The sequence below is a fragment of the Amia ocellicauda genome, chromosome 12 (genome assembly GCF_036373705.1).
Source record: "Amia ocellicauda isolate fAmiCal2 chromosome 12, fAmiCal2.hap1, whole genome shotgun sequence".
Classification (NCBI taxonomy): domain Eukaryota; kingdom Metazoa; phylum Chordata; class Actinopteri; order Amiiformes; family Amiidae; genus Amia; species Amia ocellicauda.
The window spans coordinates 13804131-13824969 of NC_089861.1; the positions used below are offsets into that span (position 1 = coordinate 13804131).

Sequence of the window (20839 nt, forward strand, 5' to 3'; positions counted from 1 at the left end):
GCAGAAGACCCCACCGGGTACCACTCATCTCCACTACAAATAGGAAAAAGAGGCTACAATTTGCACAAGCTCACCAAAATTGGACAGTTGAAGACTGGAAAAATGTTGCCTAGTCTGATGAGTCTCGATTTCTGTTGAGACATTCAGATGGTAGAGTCAGAATTTGGCGTAAACAGAATGAGAACATGGATCCATCATGCCTTGTTACCACTGTGCAGGCTGGTGGTGGTGGTGTAATGGTGTGGGGGATGTTTTCTTGGCACACTTTAGACCCCTTAGTGCCAATTGGGCATTGTTTAAATGCCACGGCCTACCTGAGCATTGTTTCTGACCATGTCCATCCCTTTATGACCACCATGTACCCATCCTCTGATGGCTACTTCCAGCAGGATAATGCACCATGTCACAAAGGTCGAATCATTTCAAATTGGTTTCTTGAACATGACAATGAGTTCACTGTACTAAACTGGCCCCCACAGTCACCAGATCTCAACCCAATAGAGCATCTTTGGGATGTGGTGGAACGGGAGCTTCGTGCCCTGGATGTGCATCCCACAAATCTCCATCAACTGCAAGATGTTATCCTATCAATATGGGCCAACATTTCTAAAGAATGCTTTCAGCACCTTGTTGAATCAATGCCACGTAGAATTAAGGCAGTTCTGAAGGCAAAAGGGGTTCAAACACAGTATTTGTATGGTGTTCCTAATAATCCTTTAGGTGAGTGTATGTGCTGGCCCCAAAGGTTCTTAACTGTATCCAAAATTAAATGTTATGGGATAAGCTTGATAGGGTGCATACATCATACATATGTAGCAAGAGATGATTAGGAAAAAATGTAGATACTAATAAATTACAAAAGCAAACAGAATTCTCAGAGAATGTGCAGCTATGATTGTGGACAAAGGGGGTTATCTAAATTGAAGTTAAGTTAAGTTAGCTCCCAAAGGGACTATGGGACTTTGCTTCATGCAAGGACTGAAAACTTCTAAGTTTCATCTGTCAGCCAGATGAGTCCTCCCCTTGGCTCAACCCTATTTTGACAAGGGTTTTTCCTTTACAGGTCGTGAGCAGAGATGCAGATGTTTTTCAGCAGGCCACGCATCACTGGTGCTCTCCTGACAGCCCGACTGAGTTGAGAGCTCTCGTGCTATACGCCACAGTTGCAGGGAAACTGAGCTGCGGACGCTTTCAGCTCAAATGGAGCAGATGCTGAAGTTTATGAACATAAGATGAACATAAGAAAGTGTACAAACGAGAGGAGGCCATTCAACCCATAGTGCTCGTTTGGTGTCCATTAATAACTAAGTGATCCAAGGATCCTATGCTGTCTATTTTTAAATGTTCCCAAATTTTCAGCTTCAACCACATTGCTGGGGAGTTTGTTCCAGATTGTGACAGCTCTCTGTGTGAAGAAGTGTCTCCTGTTTTCCATCATGAATGCCTTGAAGCCTAATTTCCATTTGTGTCCCCGGGTGTGTGTGTCCCTGCTGATCTGGAAAAGCTCCTCTGGTTCGATGTGGTCGATGCCTTTCATGATTTTGAAGACTTGAATCAAGTCCCCACGTAGTCTCCTCTGTTCCAGGGTGAAAAGGTTCAGTTCCTCAGTCTCTCAGTAGGACATTCCCTTCAGACCTGGAATAAGTCTGGTTGCTCTCCTCTGAACTGCCTCTAGAGCAGCGATATCTTTCTTGAAGTGTGGTGCCCAGAACTGTACACAGTATCCAGATAACTAGTGCATTGTACAGTCTGGACATTACTGCCCTTGTTCTCAATTCTACACTTTTGACAATATACCCTAACATCCTGTTTGCCTTTTTTATTGCTTCCCCACATTGGTTGGATGGAGAAAGTGAGGAGTCCACATAGACTCCTAGGTCTTTCTCATGCGATACTTCATCTAGTTCTATTCCTCCCATAGTGTAATTATAGTGGAATTTGTTGTTACCTGCATGCAATACGTTATACTTCTCCACTGAATTTCATCTGCCAGGTGTCGGCCCACAACTGAATATTATCTAAGTCCCTTTGAATAACCTGTGCTGCCGAGATTGTATCTGCTGAGGCACGTATTTTAGTATCATCTACAAATTTGACAAGTTTGATAACTATCCCTGTGTCCAGATCATTAATATAGATTAGAAAAAGCAAAGGCCCTAGTACTGATCCCTGTGGAACTCCACTAACAACCTCACTCCAGTTAGAAGCAACTCCTCTAATTGACACCCTCTGTTTCCTATACATCAACCAGTTCATAATCCATCTACTTACATTACCCTGAATGCCTACAGCTTCCAATTTGAGGATCAGTCTTTGGTGTGGAACCTTATCAAAAGCTTTCTGAAAATCTAAGTATATCATATCATATGCTTTCACATGATCTACAGCTGCAGTTACATGTTCAAAAAATTCTAATAAATTAGTAAGACATGATCTGCATCATCTAAACCCATGCTGACTATCTCCAAGAATATGGTTTTCATTAAGATGCTCCTCTATTTTCTGTCCAATCATTTTTTACATTTGAGACTGATTGGTCTGTAATTTCCTTGCTCAGTTTTGTCCTCTTTCTTGTGGATTGGTATGACATTTGCCGTCTTCTAGTCAGTGGGCACATCCCCTGTTGTAAGTGTCTTTTGGAAAATTTGAGTTAGTGGCCTATAAATAATTCCCCTCATTTCTTTAAGTACTGTTGGAAATATACCATCTGGCCCAAGTGATTTGTTTGTTTTTAATTCTGCTAGTCCCTTTAGTACCTCCTCCTCATTTATCCTGATCTTAGGGTTTGATTGGACTAATTGTTAACCTGTAATCTGTTTTTTCTTTTGTAAAAACCTCTGTGAAATACTCATTGAGAACATTTGCCACATCTTGTTCATTTTCCAAGATACTTCCATTTTTGCCCTTTATCTGTTTCACTTCCTCCTTTATTGACCTCTTGCTGTTGTAGTATTGAAAAAAAGCTCTTTGCATTAGTTTTAGCTTCAAGAGCTGTTTCTTTATATTTCCCTCTTTGCTTTCCTGATCCCTTTCTTAAGATCTCTTTGCAGTTAAGCATGTTCTTTGTATTTTGTTTCGTCTCTATCCCTTTTGTATAGGCTATACAACATTTTCTTTCTCTTGATATTTTTTTGGGTACTTCTATTAAACCATTTGGCCAATGTTTTTTGGTCCTCGATTTGCAAAGTTTTGGTACAAATTGCTCCTGAGCCTCAAGTAGTATATTCTTAATATATAACCATCCATTTTCAACTGAATTTGTATACAGTGTGCTCCAGTCTAACTCTAAGTTCTGCCTCATACCTTCAAGGTTTGCTTTTCTAAAATTGTAGACCATTGTTTTAGACTTGGTCCTTGTTTTTTGAAAGTATGATTCAAAGCTAACAATATTGTGATCACAATTTGCCATTGGTTCTCTAACTAGTGTCCCTCTGACTCTGTCTTGGTCATTTGAAAAGATCAAGTCAATGCATGAGCTCTCTCTGGTTGGTTTCCTGACAAACTGAGTTAGAAAGCAGTCATTTATCATCTCAACCATTTTTCTGCTTCTGTAGTCCCAACTGGGCTTTCCCAGTCTATGTTTGGGAAATTGAAATCCCCCATTATAACAGCCACATCCTTGCTACATGCAGTCCTGATTACACTGTACAATGCAACATCTTTCTGAATATCTGAATTGGGTGGTCTGTAACACACTCCTACCACTAATCCTCTGGATCTTTAATTCAAAAGCATAAGCCCATGCTTGCTGTGTCCTCAAATCCACCTGCACAGACCATGGTATTGCCTGCTTTGGTGGATGTACCTCCAGTGTCTGTCCTGGCCTGTGCTCTCCCCACCACAGAAGGGTGTCTGGGCTCATGGTTCTGGTGGGACGCAAGTTGGCCCGAAAGAGTTATAATGTTCCAATCCTGTCTCCCTCTTCAGGTTAAGAGACGGGGTGATTGTGGAAATGGTTGTATTCCAGGCCTTGCTGCTAGACCTCCTCCAGAGCATTGCATCCATGTTATGTTTGCCATTGCAAAATGCTCATCTCTGCAGCCTGCTGCAAGTTGCTCAGCTATGGCATATATACTATTATGAGATCTTGACAATGGACACCTCCAGCAAAGGTTGGGGGTCCATTTGGAATGGTAAAGGAGTCTATGGGATGTAAATGAAGCCTGAGAAGGCAATAATCCACTCACTGCTCTCTTGGTTTTCCATCTATTCCCCAGATGGCCCATTGGGGATTACACACTAGTTTATGAATGGCCATAGATTCAGCTGTTTGTCTTTCCCTTGAATAAACTGCAGTCTGTGTGCTGACTTGATGAGCACAGCCACACATGTCTACTGGCAGCTTTGTTAAAAGTTTTCAAGCTTTCCCACTGTGGGCAGCAATATCCCATAGTCCCTTTGGGAACTATTTTCTCTTTCTGATAACCAGGGTTGCATATGTAACCTAATGATATTTTGAACAGCAACTGACTAAATGGTAGTAAATCATCTCTGGCAGCATGTCCTTATCATAAAATGAATATATTTCAATTTAAGGAAACTTCATGCTGATTATTCCTCACTTATTTAAGTAAGATGTCCAGGTTCAGGCTAGTTGTGTAAATGCATATTTATACATAGCCACAAACATTCACCTGTTTTTATGAAATATATGGAAATGGAAACTGTCTGGTAAAATATACTACAGTATAGTATGTTAATGCAGTTCAAAAATCTAAAGTAAATTAACCAATGTGTTATGTTTTATTGTAATTAATGTTGTTATGAATGTGTGTGTGTGTGTGTGTCTGTGTGTGTGTGTATGTGTGTGTGTGTAAATATACAACAACCTGATGTGTCACAAATGTCATATGTACCAAAACCTCAAACTGATTTCAAATCAGACATACTAAGCAGTTCTGTATTCACATGGGCCTGATGTATTTAAGGGACTAGATTTAATGACTGAAGGAAACTAAAATGCAGCAAAACTACTGAGGTGAAATGCTGACTAAATCGACTGGGACCACCTGTTTTAACTGTTTGATGTGAAAGAGGTTGTGCCTGCCAAGAAGCCCACAAATCCGAATAAACATACTTTTATCAATCAAAAAGGTAAGCATTTAAAAGCTATTCAACATTTTTTAAAAGACATAGCAAATACTGAATTGGAAATCTTTTTATATATAGTGTGTTTAAAAAAACAACAACATGTAAAGCATATGATGTTGCTCTGTTCTGTTGTATTACAATTGAACATATATTAATTTATCTGAGTAATAAATGCATTTGTTTTGCTATTAATATTTTTGTTATCATTTATGGGCATACATGGAGGTGACTATATATTGCATAGCATATTAGTATAATTATTATTAATGCTCATGTAAAATAAACTGTTGTATTGTTTAATCTATATAAACATATTTTAAATATAGTATTACATAAATGCACCATAACAATAATCTTCTTCATCATCATTTGTCTAAATGTCTACTAATCTTGTTCCTACATTTAATTATTCAGACAGTTCAAGATTGGATTCTGAGGTCTTAATATGCAAGCATAGATAAAAAGCAAATATCTTCCATTTTAAAGTGAAAAACATTAAGCCACATTGCCAGTGAAAGAAACAATATATTTTTAATTTTCTCCACCCAGCATTGTATGAGTTTGTCTGCTTGTGCATGCCACTAAGTTAAAGTATGATGAATTGCTCCTGCTGCTTTATAGAGCAACAAGAAAACAGATTAATACATTTTCTTCTCAAATGCTTTTTGACCCCTTTCCCCTCCAAAAAGAAGGACACAAAGAAAAGCCAACTGTGATAAATGTTTTCTTTTCTGGATTAATGAAGTGTGTAAAGAAGAAGTGACCGGCCCATTAAAGTAAAGCAGATCATCTTAAAAAAAACTTGAAATCTATGACATACAGGGGAAAAAAATTGAGAACATAATACAAGAATGATCCATTAACATTTTAATTCATTTATTTTAGCCCATTGCATATCAAGAAGCCTCATTAGGGTCTGACTGATAGGAAAAGCAGATCAAAATCAATAGAGAAAAAAAGAAACAAAACCTTGACTTATATAGGTCCTGTCCATCTGACTGCCTGTTATTTATGGGAACATCCCAATAAAATGTTCATATTCTACTCTTTCCTAATATTAACTGGAATACGTTGTTTTTTCAGTTTGCTCAATGTGTTTTAGGCTGACGTGACATTAAGTTTCCATTAAATCTTAACTGTTCCTGAATCATCTTTTGGGTTTAGTCCTGTGTGGGATTTATGACCTCATCATCCTTTCCCCAGAGAGTGTTTTAATAAGATTTTTTTAGCAATCAAGCCAATACTACATAATGGTGATAATAGACTATGCTCTGGGATATTCTGTCAATCTTATTTGATATTAAAGTAAAGCCATTTTGGATCCTTGGACCAGATAGATTACTTTGCATAGACATGGGTGATGACAACAATAGTATAACCGCAATTCAATACAGGCGTATAACATTTAGAGAAATCAGGTTTTTCCCTTTGCCCTTTACCAGTCTCTTTCAGGTATTATGATTCATCTCTATTGCAGAATCGTCCTGGAAAATGACTCTACTTCAATACATAGTTCTTGCTTCTATGAGGTATTATGAAGCACTTTATTGTCCATTATTGCCATTAAATCTCTGTATCAAATCATGTTGTTTTGGTTGTTTGCAAACTATGCTGGTAGTCATTACAGTTTTTAGTCAAGCTCTCTTATCTTCTCTGTTGGTATGTTTTTTAAAGTCAATCTGAATTTATATCTCTTCTTTCACAACAAAAACCAAAGCAATTTGTACGAATGGGAAAGTTTAAGCTTAGGATAAAAGACGACCAAACAGCGTCCTGTTCGCCCTTGGGTAAATGTTTAGGCACAACACGAACATGGGAAGGAATATGTTGATGCACTGATTTTAGTCTGCTTCAAAGACTTAACTGTAGCCAAGCATTTCTCTAATTTGCATGAACAGAAAAAAGCTGCAAAAACTGTTTGTTATACACCAAAGATATGCAATCTTGATCATTACCAATAAATATTCTGAAAAACATATTGCATACTAATGCAAGCGGACAGCCACACATTCGGGAATAACCTTTTTCAGGTCTGGAGCACTCAGTGACCCTTCTGCATTGGCTCTTTCTTGCATTATGAGATTTTACAGCGCTGGAAGAAGAGACAGACAAGGCTGTTTGCATTTAGTCCCTGCTTTTAAACAAGTAGAAAAAAGGGGAATAGATTGACTTAAAAGCCATCTCCATTTGTTGAGTGTATTTTAGGAGTTGAGATTTGCTTCCTAAGGTAAGTTTAGCCACTCTTCTACTGTGCTGCTAAATTAAAGTGCAATAGAGTTATGATTCAAGGGAATTCAAATATAGACATCAGTTGTCCTATTAATTAAGTACACTAAATTCTCTGCAGGCACCAGTTTCACATGCAAATTAGTAGTGATTTAAATCCAAACAGTGCTGATTGTATCATGTTCATTTGTGCTGGAGTTCTAAATTATGCATATGAGAGAAAAAATAATACTATTTTTGATACTGTGTGAAGAAGATATATGCCTTATTCCCAAATCAATTAAAAATATATCATCACAAAAATCATCACAGCATTATTATTTTTTTATGTTGTGATTAAAATTCAGATTTTTCATCAACAACAAAATGTGTATAGAACTGCAGCCATTAAAAAAATGTCCTAAGATTTCAATCACAACTTAACTTGCATACTTACTTGCATGTTAAGTTGCTATGTAAACATGATTCTTATCTATTCTGATATAGTAATATTATAGATCATAAACTAAATGGGACCAAATCTATAATTTATTGAAGTTTTCTAATGTAGTCTAATGTAGTCCTGACCTTACTAAAACTGCATTGCATGTTTATTGAACCTGAATTCAGGCAATGGATTTGAGAAAAGTCTGTGTGTGTTGGGTGGGGGGGTATCGACTACCATGGTAGAATCTGTGATGGCATAGCACTTCCCACTATCCACAAACGTGTCAGTTGCAGTACATCACCACTCCCTAAGTCGGTGCTGTATAAATCTGATCAAAAACTGCACCTTTAGTTGGAGGTAGATCAAAACACACAACCTAGCTGACAAAATACCTGTTGCAAGCTATGAATGGCTATTTTTTCAACACAGCTATAAAACAAAGTTGGAAGACACAGACAACCCTTGCACCAAAAAGTACCATCTAACCACTCAACCCCACATTAAATCATATCTCTTGAAAAATGGTGCTAAACAATATAGTTGACAATTGTGGAAATTAAAAGATTCTTAAAGCCAGACCCGGCTTGAGGGGGGGGTGCAGGGGGGCCCCCTTCAGACATACTGTGGGGCCTCTCAAGCTCCATAATCCTATTTTACGCATCTTATCAATACATATTTATAGTGCTGTGCCTAGTCAGACAGCTTTTCAGAGTATTTTTAACATTAATTTAACAGTCCGTTTTCAATTTCAGTTTTAAAAAGATATGCATAATTTATTTTGCTATTGACTGGTGCCTACCAAGTTTTTGGTATGTGGTTGTGGTTTTAGTTTTTTAGATATTCAGTGGAGATGTTGTACACATATCAGGCAAAACTAGTGTAACATCTTAATCTTAATCTAAAGTGAAACCAGGTTACATTTTTAACAATACTAATTTAAACATTTTAAATAGTTAGGACAATCCGTAAGCATTGTAACATTTGTTAGACATGGAGTCTGTTTTCTACAGAAACAAAATCATTTATTTTTCCAATAATGCAGCTAAAACAGGAAAAGGTTCAAGACTACATTCACCCACGTAGCTGTGGTCTACATTGATTTTTACTAGTACATTTCTGTACAAAGCACTGTAAATGCATTTATGCAGCCACAATTGCCTAAAATTCATGTGTGTGAACACTTTTAAAAACATAATAACCATCTAGTAGGCAGCTGTTCCCTATATGTGGTTATTCTTATTATAATTATGTATTCCCTTTATCACAACATCCTAGAAAGTAGATTTATTAGACTACCAGACACTTTCTACCTTTCTAGATTAACTATTGGAGTACTAACAAACAGTGTAGATTTATGCTCCATGCACGACAAACATAGTTTTGTTAATACTTTTTACATGTATTGAAATTGTTCATTGATTACGTTTTGTCCTAAATTAGGCTACCATTGAGAAAGCCATTGCCTGGGGTTCTTGGCAACTGCCCCATTTTCTCCACCCTAAAACTAAATCTGCATCTCATTAGTTATTTTATTGCATAAACAGTAGATTAAATGAGCACATTTAAAAAAAAAAAAAGACCCACTTGCTTTACAGGCTTAACAAAATGTAATCATTGATTTGTAACTGATTACAAACTAAAACTAACCCTCATAAACTTGTTTTACTTGTATGTTCAAATATGAAGAGCATTAAGTGGTTGATGATACAATAATAGGCTCAAAACCTCATTGCTCATGTTCTTATTCTTATTTAGAACAATTGATTTTAGTATACATAGGCTATACTAATAGTTGTTTTTATTTATTTTTATATTTGAACAGATTTTCAACTAGACTATTACCAGAAAGACCATTAATCACCAGGCACAATAATGTTCAAACAAGGTAACAGACAGGAGAGCTTCTATAGTCCAAAAAAAAAAGTGTATTTGTGGAAATAAAAGAAAATCCAACATTATACAGAACAGTGAGTACATCTGGCACTTAGCACAGAGATCAAGCATTTGTCCAGAGCTGTGGATGCCAGGTGATTGACAGGTGCTGTAAAAGGCAAACTGTGCTGGACACAGTTGTTATACATTGTTATACAGGCAGAGGATGCATCGAGCTCCCTAGCCAAATTCAGAAAACTTAAAAATGATGATGATGAGTATTATAATAAAGACCCTAACTAATAAATATATAGGTTTAGATTAGATTATCTACAATCCTGACAACACAGCACTCAGTGGCAGATCTCTTTCTGCCAAAGGCTTCTTACATCTAGCCAACAGACTGCTGTTATCTAGTATTACTGAATGTGAAATTGGCAGATGGGGCTGATGTGTTTCGTGATTTGATCTAAATCAAGTCTAGGTCTAGATCCAAGGACTAGCGTGTAGTAATGCCAGAAGGCTGTCGTTTTTGGTTTTTGTTTGGGTTTTTTCCTTTTCTACACTCACTTTTAAAAGTCCAAGCAATTGAGTATAAATTGGGGTATTGTAGAGGCTGATAGACAGCGTACAGCAGTGTAGCTTTCTAAGTCAATGACCAGGTGGCGATTAGATCAACAACCTGGACCAATACAGGTCCATGAGGGATGTAACAGATAGCAAAGACCCTGTACTAAAAGACTGCTCATCCTGCCATGCTTCCGTCGGCTACAAGATTGTCTTCGAGGGAAAGTTTGCATTTCTAAGGCGTTGAAAGAAAAAGAAAGGAAAAGAAATACATCCCGTAGGTTTTCCCCACACACCTGTCACTGGCGATGTTGATGGAAGAGTTGGTGCGGGGCAGGAGGATTTTCGTTGTAAATTGTAAAAGGTTCCTAGGTGGTAGGACTACATTTCATCAGAAAATATGCAGCATGTACAAATACAGCTGATTGTGATTTGGCATAGAAAAGTCCTGCATTAAAATCACTGCCGTCGTAGAGGAGGGTGTAAATTCCTTGATTGCTCCGAAAGAAAGACATCCGTTTAAATCTGCCTGCTCGTATCTCCGGAAATACTCCTGCCCCCCACGACAGCCTCTGTGGATGTAGACTCCTATGTAATGCTGAGTAATGGGGTAGGTAATCATTCAATAACTGGTACATATTCCCCTTACTTTTGCAAGCATCTGGTTAAAGTAACAGCTGAACAGTGAGCGTTTGCACAATCGCACCAATTACAAAATTAATATTCCCGTGCAACACTGTACAGTAAAATCAATCATAAATCACTTCACAGTACAGCAAATTAATTAATCTTTCGGTACTTACTGATGCTTAATGCAGCATTTCTGTTATCTCCGCTCTCCACAATGTGACATCGTTCCAGGACTACTACCTCGGCTGGATCAGACTTCTGCAGGAAATAAATAACAAAATTACCAACCGGACCATGGCTTCAGTTCAGCCACAGCGGCTGCCCAGGCTAATTGTTAATTGACAATTGTACAGTGTATATGGGGATGTAAAGAGCACAGTTTTTGTCACTAAAACACATTGGGAAGTAAAATCAATCTACTGTTCTTCTGAGGGAATAGGAGATGGTAGGAAGGTGGAGGTGGTGAGGGTATTTATAATGATTTTGTATTATGAAACTCTTGGCAGCTGCAGCCAAATGAAATGTTTCTCTCTCGCCAGTTTCCCATTACTTCTGATTAAAATGCAGTTTGGTTATTGTCTCCAATGGTAATCATAAATGTTTGAAAATGATTATTTGGTCAGCCTCTGCTAGGAAATGTTTCAAGGAAGCAAATAAGGGCTTAATCCTTTTTGTTCACAAAGTTGTGCCTATGGAGGAAAACAGTTTTTTTGTTTTTGTCTTTCTATTGTTTGTATATTTGTGTTGTGTGCTCTTTCTAAATAATTCAATACCTCACAGGCCTCAATTCTGAAACCCTCCTGACACGAGGAAGTGCCTCTTTGCCTTGAGTGAACCACACGCTTGCAGCAAAGGACGTTTTTCTAACTCATTTTAAACCTCCCAGAAATCGAAACCGTATGTGCTGATGCTAACTTGGCAAGTTGATATTAAAAAGTAAAATAAGGAACTCCATGAGATCCATGTTGAATAAGAGCTAGGCAAAGAAATAAAATAAACACAACTCAAATCAGTTCACTATTACAGGTTCTTAAAATGATGGAAGTTTGGATGGCTTGATTAAGTTTTCCTCTGAAAACAAAATGACTCCAAAGCAAGTTCTACAATCCCAGTCATAAGTATGAATAGTAGTGTTTTCCACTTATTATTAGTATATGCTAGGCAGAATAATTGCATTTAGCAGAAAACTAAATCAAACAAGGAAGGCTTGCAGGCTGATAAAAAATGTATTGTTTACCTTTTCTATACAACACAATAATCATAATTATAATACAAAGGTCTAAAACACAAGAATAACAATAAGGATCCTGCATAAACAGGAAAATATATACTCCTGCTGGGGTCTAGTCATAGAAAATGAAAGTGTGTTTTTGCTGCTTTCTACATAATAATTTATTCGGATGAGAATTTCTATCTGTATGGCTAAACAAACCGCTGTGGACACTCAGGGCAGATGTTATTCATCAGTCACATTCTTTTGAAGCACAAGGGTACTTACATATGTATAAAAGATATCGGACATCTTATCTTTTTGAAGGCAAACACTCAGGTTAATGAGCTTTTTTTATATATATAACTTAGCCCTAGATGTTTCTTTTTTTCATCTGCAAAGTAGTTGTAGAAAAAAATAAAGTGAAAGAAACCCCACTGATAAAGAAAACGAACTCCTTTAATTTTATTTTATTTTTAACAGTAATTGGTTCCATATGAATCGGCAATAAGAGATGAACCTTCAAGGAGTGGAGAATATCAATGAATAAGCCTAGTATCTTTAATCATAGCAGACATAGTGTAGATAAATTATTCTCAGGTTGCATGCACTGCCACTGTATAATATCTTTGCATAAACTTAAGTATGCTAGATACAGTATATTTACAGAGTAGTAGTGATGTCTGGGGGTTGATCTTAACAGACAGAAATGCCATTTGTTCTAATCTTCAAAGCAACAGGACATTTGAAACATAATAGGGGCGTTAAATAAATAAATACATACAAAATTTAATAAACAAACAAACAAACACTAATTTAACAGAACACAGTGCAGAAGAAACAACAAAAAAAGAATGCTTCAGTGAAATTAACAATGTCAAATCTCATAGGATGTGTAGTCCAAGACCTTTGTGCCAGCCGTGTATTTTTTTTATGCTGTGCACAAACAACTGTCATCTCGATTTTCAGATACATCTACAAATATTCCAGCTTGTTTCCTTGAAAATCATATAACAGAATCAATAATTAATGACTTCCATAATGTCGGCTGCACGCTTGCCGAGCATTGAAGTCAAACAAAAATCAGAAAAGTGTCGGAGGTTAAAGCAATGTTACCCTTTTTACATTTTCAAGCATCCCCCCGCACTCCCCAATCACACACACACATTTATTGCATTCAAAATAGACGTACATAGGTCCAAATCAATTCATATACAAGTCCTCTCTCTTTTGGATTCCTTTCCAATTTTTATTTTCTTTATTGCATGTTGTCACAGGCCGAGCTCATTTAAATGGAATATGACAGCCTTCAAGAATTCTAGAATTACACACATCAATAGAACACAATTATAACCTTATAATCTTCAAAAATATGTCGAGCATGATATGACCTTTTTGCGTTGATTTAGCTGTATCTGAAAAGATTGTTCCTCACAGACACACAATTTAAAAATGCGTATGTGTCTTATAGCCTAAGTCTTAATACTTATGAAGTTTGCATGTGTCAGATAAGATGCCTATGTCACATATACTTAATCTTACTCTGCATACTATTTTTAGCACCAAAATTCCACAACCTCTTTACTTATTTTATTGTATTTCTTAACAATACTCAGATTTATAACCAGTGTTCCTCTCTGACATGCTTCCTGGGCATTGAAGAGAAGCTTGACCAATGCACAAAGGTCAAATTTAACTGATTTAGCTGCACCTGTCATCTACCACAAACCAGTGACATGGGCCATGTATCTGCATCAAATTCCCCAATATCTTTAAGTGACTAAAGCCCCAGTCCAAGAGCTTTTGCACTCAGTGGATTAGTGGGTGATGGATTTTCTTTGTTCAGGTCGAAATCTTCCATGAATTCTCAGATAACACGTTCTGAGTCACTTGTCAGTTTCAGCAAGGGCCCCGCTGCCTTGGAGTCGAGGCCTATCAAAGGAGATGCGATAATGTGGAATTTATCAACACACCGTGCTGTTACATACAGCCGCTCTCCAGAATGAGCCTCTTCTCAGATTCTCCGCAGAGGGCATATTCTCTGGGGTGGGTGGGGGGCAGGACTGGCAGTTTTTTGTTTGGTTTTCCATTGACGAGAAGGAAAGAAAAACAACATTTTGCTGCAGCATGCAAATCATTGGCATGGTTCGACTTATGATTTGCCAAGTCATGACCAGAAGCCATTGAAAATCTGCTGGCAGAAGGTTAGAAGAAAAGAAGCATCCCTTCTGGTTATGATGTGTTTTAACAGGCTGCAAGAATCAGGGATCTGTAAAACTCCATATGTTGCGTTCCTTTGTTTTGTACATAATTAAGAAATGATTATTTATACACAACACATTTAAGCTGCCTAGTCAGTAACACCATTTCCAGGTTTTATTATGTGGTTAATTAGACACACACCTCATCTTTTGGCAGGTCTTTTGTTGATGTCAACAGGAAAACAAACACAAAAAAAATGCAAAACTAACCATCAAAGGTTCCTTCCTTCACATTTTAACTCCAGTGTAAAGAACTGAGTTAACAGATGGACTATAAACTTTACAAACATAATATAATAAAATATACATCTGAAAAACACAACCAAATGCGAATTCCACATTCCAAGGTAAATGGTAGAGCCCTTTCCTCAGACAGTAGCGGCAACTAATAACTAATAAAAGGTTTTATTTCTCCAAATGTGGGAAATGCCACCACAAAGAAATGGTTGCTGAATAAATGTTAATTAAGAAGAAGAAATAAACCCACTTAAAGCTGGGGTGTCCAATTCCCCATATATAGTGTCATCTGTTTTTTGTTCCAACCCCACTCTTAGCAACTTAATTGGTCTAATTAAACTGATTCCATTTAATACTTCTCTCCAGACTACAAAAGGTTCTGTGGGTACAATGTTTTGAGTAATCAACATTTAAAAAGGGAAAATATTAAGTAAACCTAACAGAGAAAACACAGTTGCCCTCCAGGACCAGAGATTGACACCCCTTATGTAATGGGAGATATACAAAGTTTGTCCCTTGATGTTTACATGATGTATGAATGGAATTACCATACTACTACACTACCACCATCTCCAAAACTAAACTATGGACTCCTTACTATCACACCTCCTTAAGACATCTGTTCAGATTCTTTGCTTTCTTGACACTGTTGAATTTACACCTGTGGACCATTATCATCTCCTCTGAATTGTTTTCACTGTCATGTGTAGATTATTGTATTATAGGGACATTTTTCCACTTATAAAATATATAAAACATCATCGTTTTGTGTTTGTAAAACCTTACAAGATGCTTTGGGTAACGACATCCACTAGAAAACGATAATAATAATTAGTATTTGCTACTTTTCTTATAATAAAGAAAGACAACTGAAGGAAGCTGTACAGATCTTTCTACATTCCCTTCCATTTGCTTCCACTTAATTTAAAATATATTCACAAGAACGGAGACAGGCACTGAACCGAGCCTCGTTACATTTTGAGCATTAAATTGTTAAACCTACAGGAAACCGCTTTTACAATCAACTCAATTTTAACACTAGCCTGCTTCCCAGATGTATTTGTATTGAGTCTATCCCATTTAATCAAGATGTAGTGTAAAGGGAGTGATGTTATCAGAACACAGATTCAAATGCAGCATCACATTATGGGATGTTTAAGAGTACAGCAGTTTCCCATTCGTCCTGAAATAATTCTCCTGACATTTGTGTTCAGGATTAAAAATATGTGCACCATATCAGCATCAGGAGGGGATTAAGCAGTAGGAAATATCAGATCTAGTGTTTATTGGGATGTATAAACACTGAGGCTAGTTGACTCGCTGCAACTATCACAACTTCAAACCCTAGAACGAAATGACAACTGTAATTTTCACCAGCGTAAAATTTTTCTTCTGCTCTTCAGTCTGATTTCAGTATTCTTTTTGGCCTGCGCTTGAAACTAGCAATGTTTAATAAGGAAAAAAACAGATATTACAAATCTGCACTGCTTATTGTGCGGGCTGTCTGCAGCTCAGCTTGCTCATGTGTAGGTTTTGTCTTAACCCACTTTACCCTTAATTGATCCCACTCGTACGGGGCTTTAAACCTGCCACCTTTCAAATGAGACACACAGGATCCTAGACACAAATCCCACAATCCCACAGGTAACAATTCTATAGCATCCTAATTACTTGGATGTTTTTTGTTGCAGATTTGGTCATATTTATCTTTATAGGAAGCCACTGCGAGGCTTTTGAGTTCTGCAAAATGTTTTATTTTCGAGAGCAGTGGGCCAACAGGTCTGTCTAATTCAATACTTTTCAGCATTATGGTTCCTGCCTGGGGTTATAAGACATGTTTAGATTCTACTAGGCTTTTCACTTGTTGGTGACTATCGCTGCTCTTCAGGAGACACTATGTAACAGGTCAATGGGACACTGTTACTTTGCTTTATTTGTTGTTATTGTTGTTGTTGAAGTTAGTTGTTCACCATCTGAGTGTTATTCAATTCATATCAATTGGTTTCAGTCAACGAGACAGCACATCCTAGCTAGATTTATTTTACAAGACCATTCATCAAATTATAATTAAAACTGATTTTTTTTATTATTATTTAAATGTTAAGTGGTACTTGGCAGATGTAGACACCCTTTTACCAGTTGAAAAACAATTAACTGCAAGTGAGTCCCTTTTAAAAGACTGGGAAAAGGTCGACTTGAAATGTCCACTGAGCCAGAGTGCTGAAAAAATGGCATGAAATGAGGGTGAGGTTAGAAAGATGTGGTGACCGAATAGCAATCAGAAACTCAGTGTCTTTGGACTTTCACCAGGTATAGTCTAGTTAGTCTACGGCCTTGGCTCACCTCACTGATACTCATCTGCAAGGCTGTCATCAGGGTTTGAACTGCACATTGAAGGGGTTCACTTTGTGAAGTTATTGAAACACATGTAAACACATTGTAAATCTATTCCGTTGAAACTACATTACAATTTCCCTTTAATGTGCAATACATTTGGATTTTGAAGTACTTGACCCTTTTTCTGGGGTTAAATAAGGTACAAAATATGTTCAATGTCTCTAAATCAGAGAGGTGCTTATTTGTAAAATGTCATGAGGTGGCTGACACAATGGTTTCAATCCATGATGAAGCACCATGGGAGTAAGAAGCCTAAAATCTCTGTCAACTCCAAGTACAAGACAAACATGCATACACTGTGAGCCATGTTTGATAGTTTATGGTGGCTCACATTATGGTGATGGTGAGGATACAGTAGGCTATATACAGTATATTTTCAACATATAAAATGAACATAGGGAATACGGTATCCTGTCAAATTGTCATGCACGTTTTATCACAAACATTTAATCATGAGCTTTTCATCACCAGCCACAATTCATCATGGACAATAAGTCAACAACCAAAAATTGTGATCAACAAGTTTTCTGTTAGAAAGCAATACTTTTTGATAGTCACTTATTAAGACCTCAATATATCATAAGCTGTGCTAAAGACATAGTTTACAAATTAGATAAATAACCCCCCAATAAAGCTATTCATAAATCACAAATAACAGATACATGTATTCAATTTAGTAGCTATGTAAATAAAACCCGGTCACTTAGTGTCTCCTTTGATTTAAATCAGATACTTCTTTATGTCCTACAACAATTCCAAAACAGCCTTTAATTAAATCCGGTTCAATACGCAGGTCACGTTCTTGTTCCACAGATTCCAGCAATTCTGCACAGATCTGCTGAATTCCACAGATCCCATTGACGGAGCAATGCAGATCCACGCAGAACTGTGGAAATCTGCGCTGTACGAACACATACTTTAGTCATTTTGCACAGAATCTGCGGAAAGTCTGAGCATTCATTGGCTAAATGGTCATATTCTGTGCAGAAGTCTGTTTCACACCCCATGTATAAACACCTAGAGAGTGATGCATTCTGGGCATGGAACTTTTTTGTAGGAAGTCTGCTTACAGGCATGTAGCCGGAGTTCTCGATAAACAGACTTCAACAGCCATGGCTAACTGTGGGATTTAAAAAAAGGCTGTTTTGGAATCATTGTACGACAGTAAGAAGTGTTCAATTTAAATCAAACGAGAATAGTGACTGGGTTTTATGTAGCTACTGAATTGAATACGTACTTATCTATTATTTGTTATTTATTAATAGCTCTATTGAGGTTTTATTTATGTATTTTTATGTGAATATACTGTTTATGTTATTTATGTTATTTACGCTATTTGTTTTTAGCTCAGCTTATGATATATTGTGGCCATTGGTGACGGAGTAGTGTTTTCTGACAGAAAACTTGTTGATGAAATGTTTTTGTCTGTGACTTATTGTCCGTGATTAATTCAATTAATAATTGTTGGTGCTGAATTGTCACTGGTGATGAAGAGCTCGTAATGAATTGTTCGTGATGAGTTGTCATAGACCTGTTTGTGTGCATCATAATACTTATCAAGCTCAGTACATTCCCACATGGTGTCACACATCTAGCTGACCTTCTCAGTCTGTATTCCCTTCACACTCTTGTGCCTAATGTGGCTTATTAAACATTGATTTGCATGCATATATTTCCCCTTTCTGTGAATATTTTTTTATTATCACATTTAAACATTATCTATTATAATTTTATTCTGTTAATTTTGTTTCTTGTTCTACTAAATGATTCCATCCAGAGGTTTAGACGGTGAAATGAAATCCATTGCACACGGTGCTGAAGTAGGCTCCTTTATGTGTTTACTGCTGTGCCTGGACTCTACAACTCAAGATAGAGGAATCATTTGCTTTTTCCCTAGTTGACAGAATTCTCCCCAGAGAGAAGAGAGATTCTTTTCAAATACAGAGGGACACTTTCCTGTGTAACTAGCTCGTACTGCCAGTGCAATGCTTGAAAATAAGGATATCTAGAACATAGTCATGCCATATAAAAACACATAGTATTTAAAAGACAATGTTCTGAATACTAGTATATATTTCTATTTGAAATACTAACTGTAGCACTCAGCAGCACAAATGGAATCCCAAAAATGATTTATATTTTAATTATATTTTAAATATTATATGATTTTTTAAAGGGAACTATTTTAAACTGTTTAAATAAACAGGCCTCGTCTCTACTGAAATATGAATTGATGGAGATTCAATGACCAAAGAGTTCTAAACCAATGCTCCTATCAAATTCATTCCTGATTTTTTTTATCATGATTTAGTTCATTGAAAGTTATTTCTTTGTCCATGAGTTCCCTGAAATAATGAAGCACAGCAATTGCCGCTTCAAAATTAAAGTTGTCCTTTCTCAACTGTCATATTCACAGTTTTCGTCACCCACTTTTGCAGCTAGAACAATTTAAGTGGAAAATGAGAAATGCTTTTCATTACTGAAATTATGTGAGTTTGATGTGATAATGCTTTATATTAGAGCAATAAAACATCCACTTTAATTTAATATTGTGTAATTTGCACACACTCAAGCAGGACTGAGTTGCTTGGAATTGCAAGGAAATCTTGGATGGTTGCAGATCAGGACAGTTAGAAATCTCCCATAAACACGGGTGTTGATGGCATAATTCAAAAAGCATAATACTTTCAATAGTATATCTACAGCCCTGCATTAAGTGCACTGATAGATTTTCAGAGAACACACAAATTGCACTTTTGTTTAATCTTGTAGATGGATTATGTTGATTAAACCTTCATTAATACAAGAATATAAATGCATAGACATTTACTAATGTTCTTGGTGTTTTCTTAATATCAGCCAAAATAACATTTTGTGACCTTAGAACGCAGGGAAACCACAGATAGCAAACAAACACATCTCATTGAATAATGTATGTCATGCACTTTTTTTTTTTTAAGAAAGATCATAAAATACAGGACCTTCAATATCTGAAAACATAATCAATACAAAATATAAATCACAATCTTTGGTAAAATATATACAGTGAGGGAAAAAAGTATTTGATCCCCTGCTCATTTTTTACGTTTGCCCACTGACAAAGAAATGATCAGTCTATAATTTCAATGGTAGGCGTATTTTAACAGTGAGAGACAGAATAACAGCAAAAAAATCAGGAAAAACGCATTTCAAAAAAGTTATAAATTGATTTGCATGTTAATGAGTGAAATAAGTATTTGATCCCCTATCAATCAGCAAGATTTCTGGCTCCCAGGTGTCTTTTATACAGGTAACGAGCTGAGATTAGGAGCACTCTCTTAAAGGGACTGCTCCTAATCTCAGCTCGTTACCTATATAAAAGACACCTGTCCACAGAAGCAATCAATCAATCAGATTCCAAACTCTCCACCATGGCCAAGACCAAAGAGCTGTCCAAGGATGTCAGGGACAAGATTGTAGACCTACACAAGGCTGGAATGGGCTACAAGACCATCGCCAAGCAGCTTGGTGAGAAGGTGACAACAGTTGGTGCGATTATTCGCAAATGGAAGAAACACAAAATAACTGTCAGTCTCCCTCGGTCTGGGGCTCCATGCAAGATCTCACCTCGTGGAGTTTCAGTGATCATGAGAACGGTGAGGAATCAGCCCAGAACTACACAGGAGGATCTTGTTAATGATCTCAAGGCAGCTGGGACCATAGTCGCCAAGAAAACAATTGGTAACACACTACGCCGTGAAGGACTGAAATCCTGCAGCGCCCGCAAGGCCCCCCTGCTCAAGAAAGCACATGTACAGGCCCGTCTGAAGTTTGCCAATGAACATCTGAATGATTCAGAGGAGAACTGGGTGAAAGTGTTGTGGTCAGATGAGACCAAAATCGAGCTCTTTGGCATCAACTCAACTCGCCGTGTTTGGAGGA

At 37.1% G+C, this 20839-nt stretch overlaps 1 protein-coding gene across 4 annotated transcripts in view; it reads right to left on the minus strand.

The window, feature by feature from the left end:
• inpp4b (inositol polyphosphate-4-phosphatase type II B) overlaps nucleotides 1-20839 on the minus strand; it is a 451889-nt gene that overhangs the window by 250767 nt on the left and 180283 nt on the right. For all 4 annotated transcript variants that reach the window (XM_066718396.1, XM_066718397.1, XM_066718401.1 and 1 more), the window contains exon 4: nucleotides 10987-11071. In XM_066718396.1, coding sequence (XP_066574493.1) covers nucleotides 10987-11071 — 85 coding nt within the window. The remainder of the gene's footprint in view (nucleotides 1-10986; nucleotides 11072-20839) is intronic.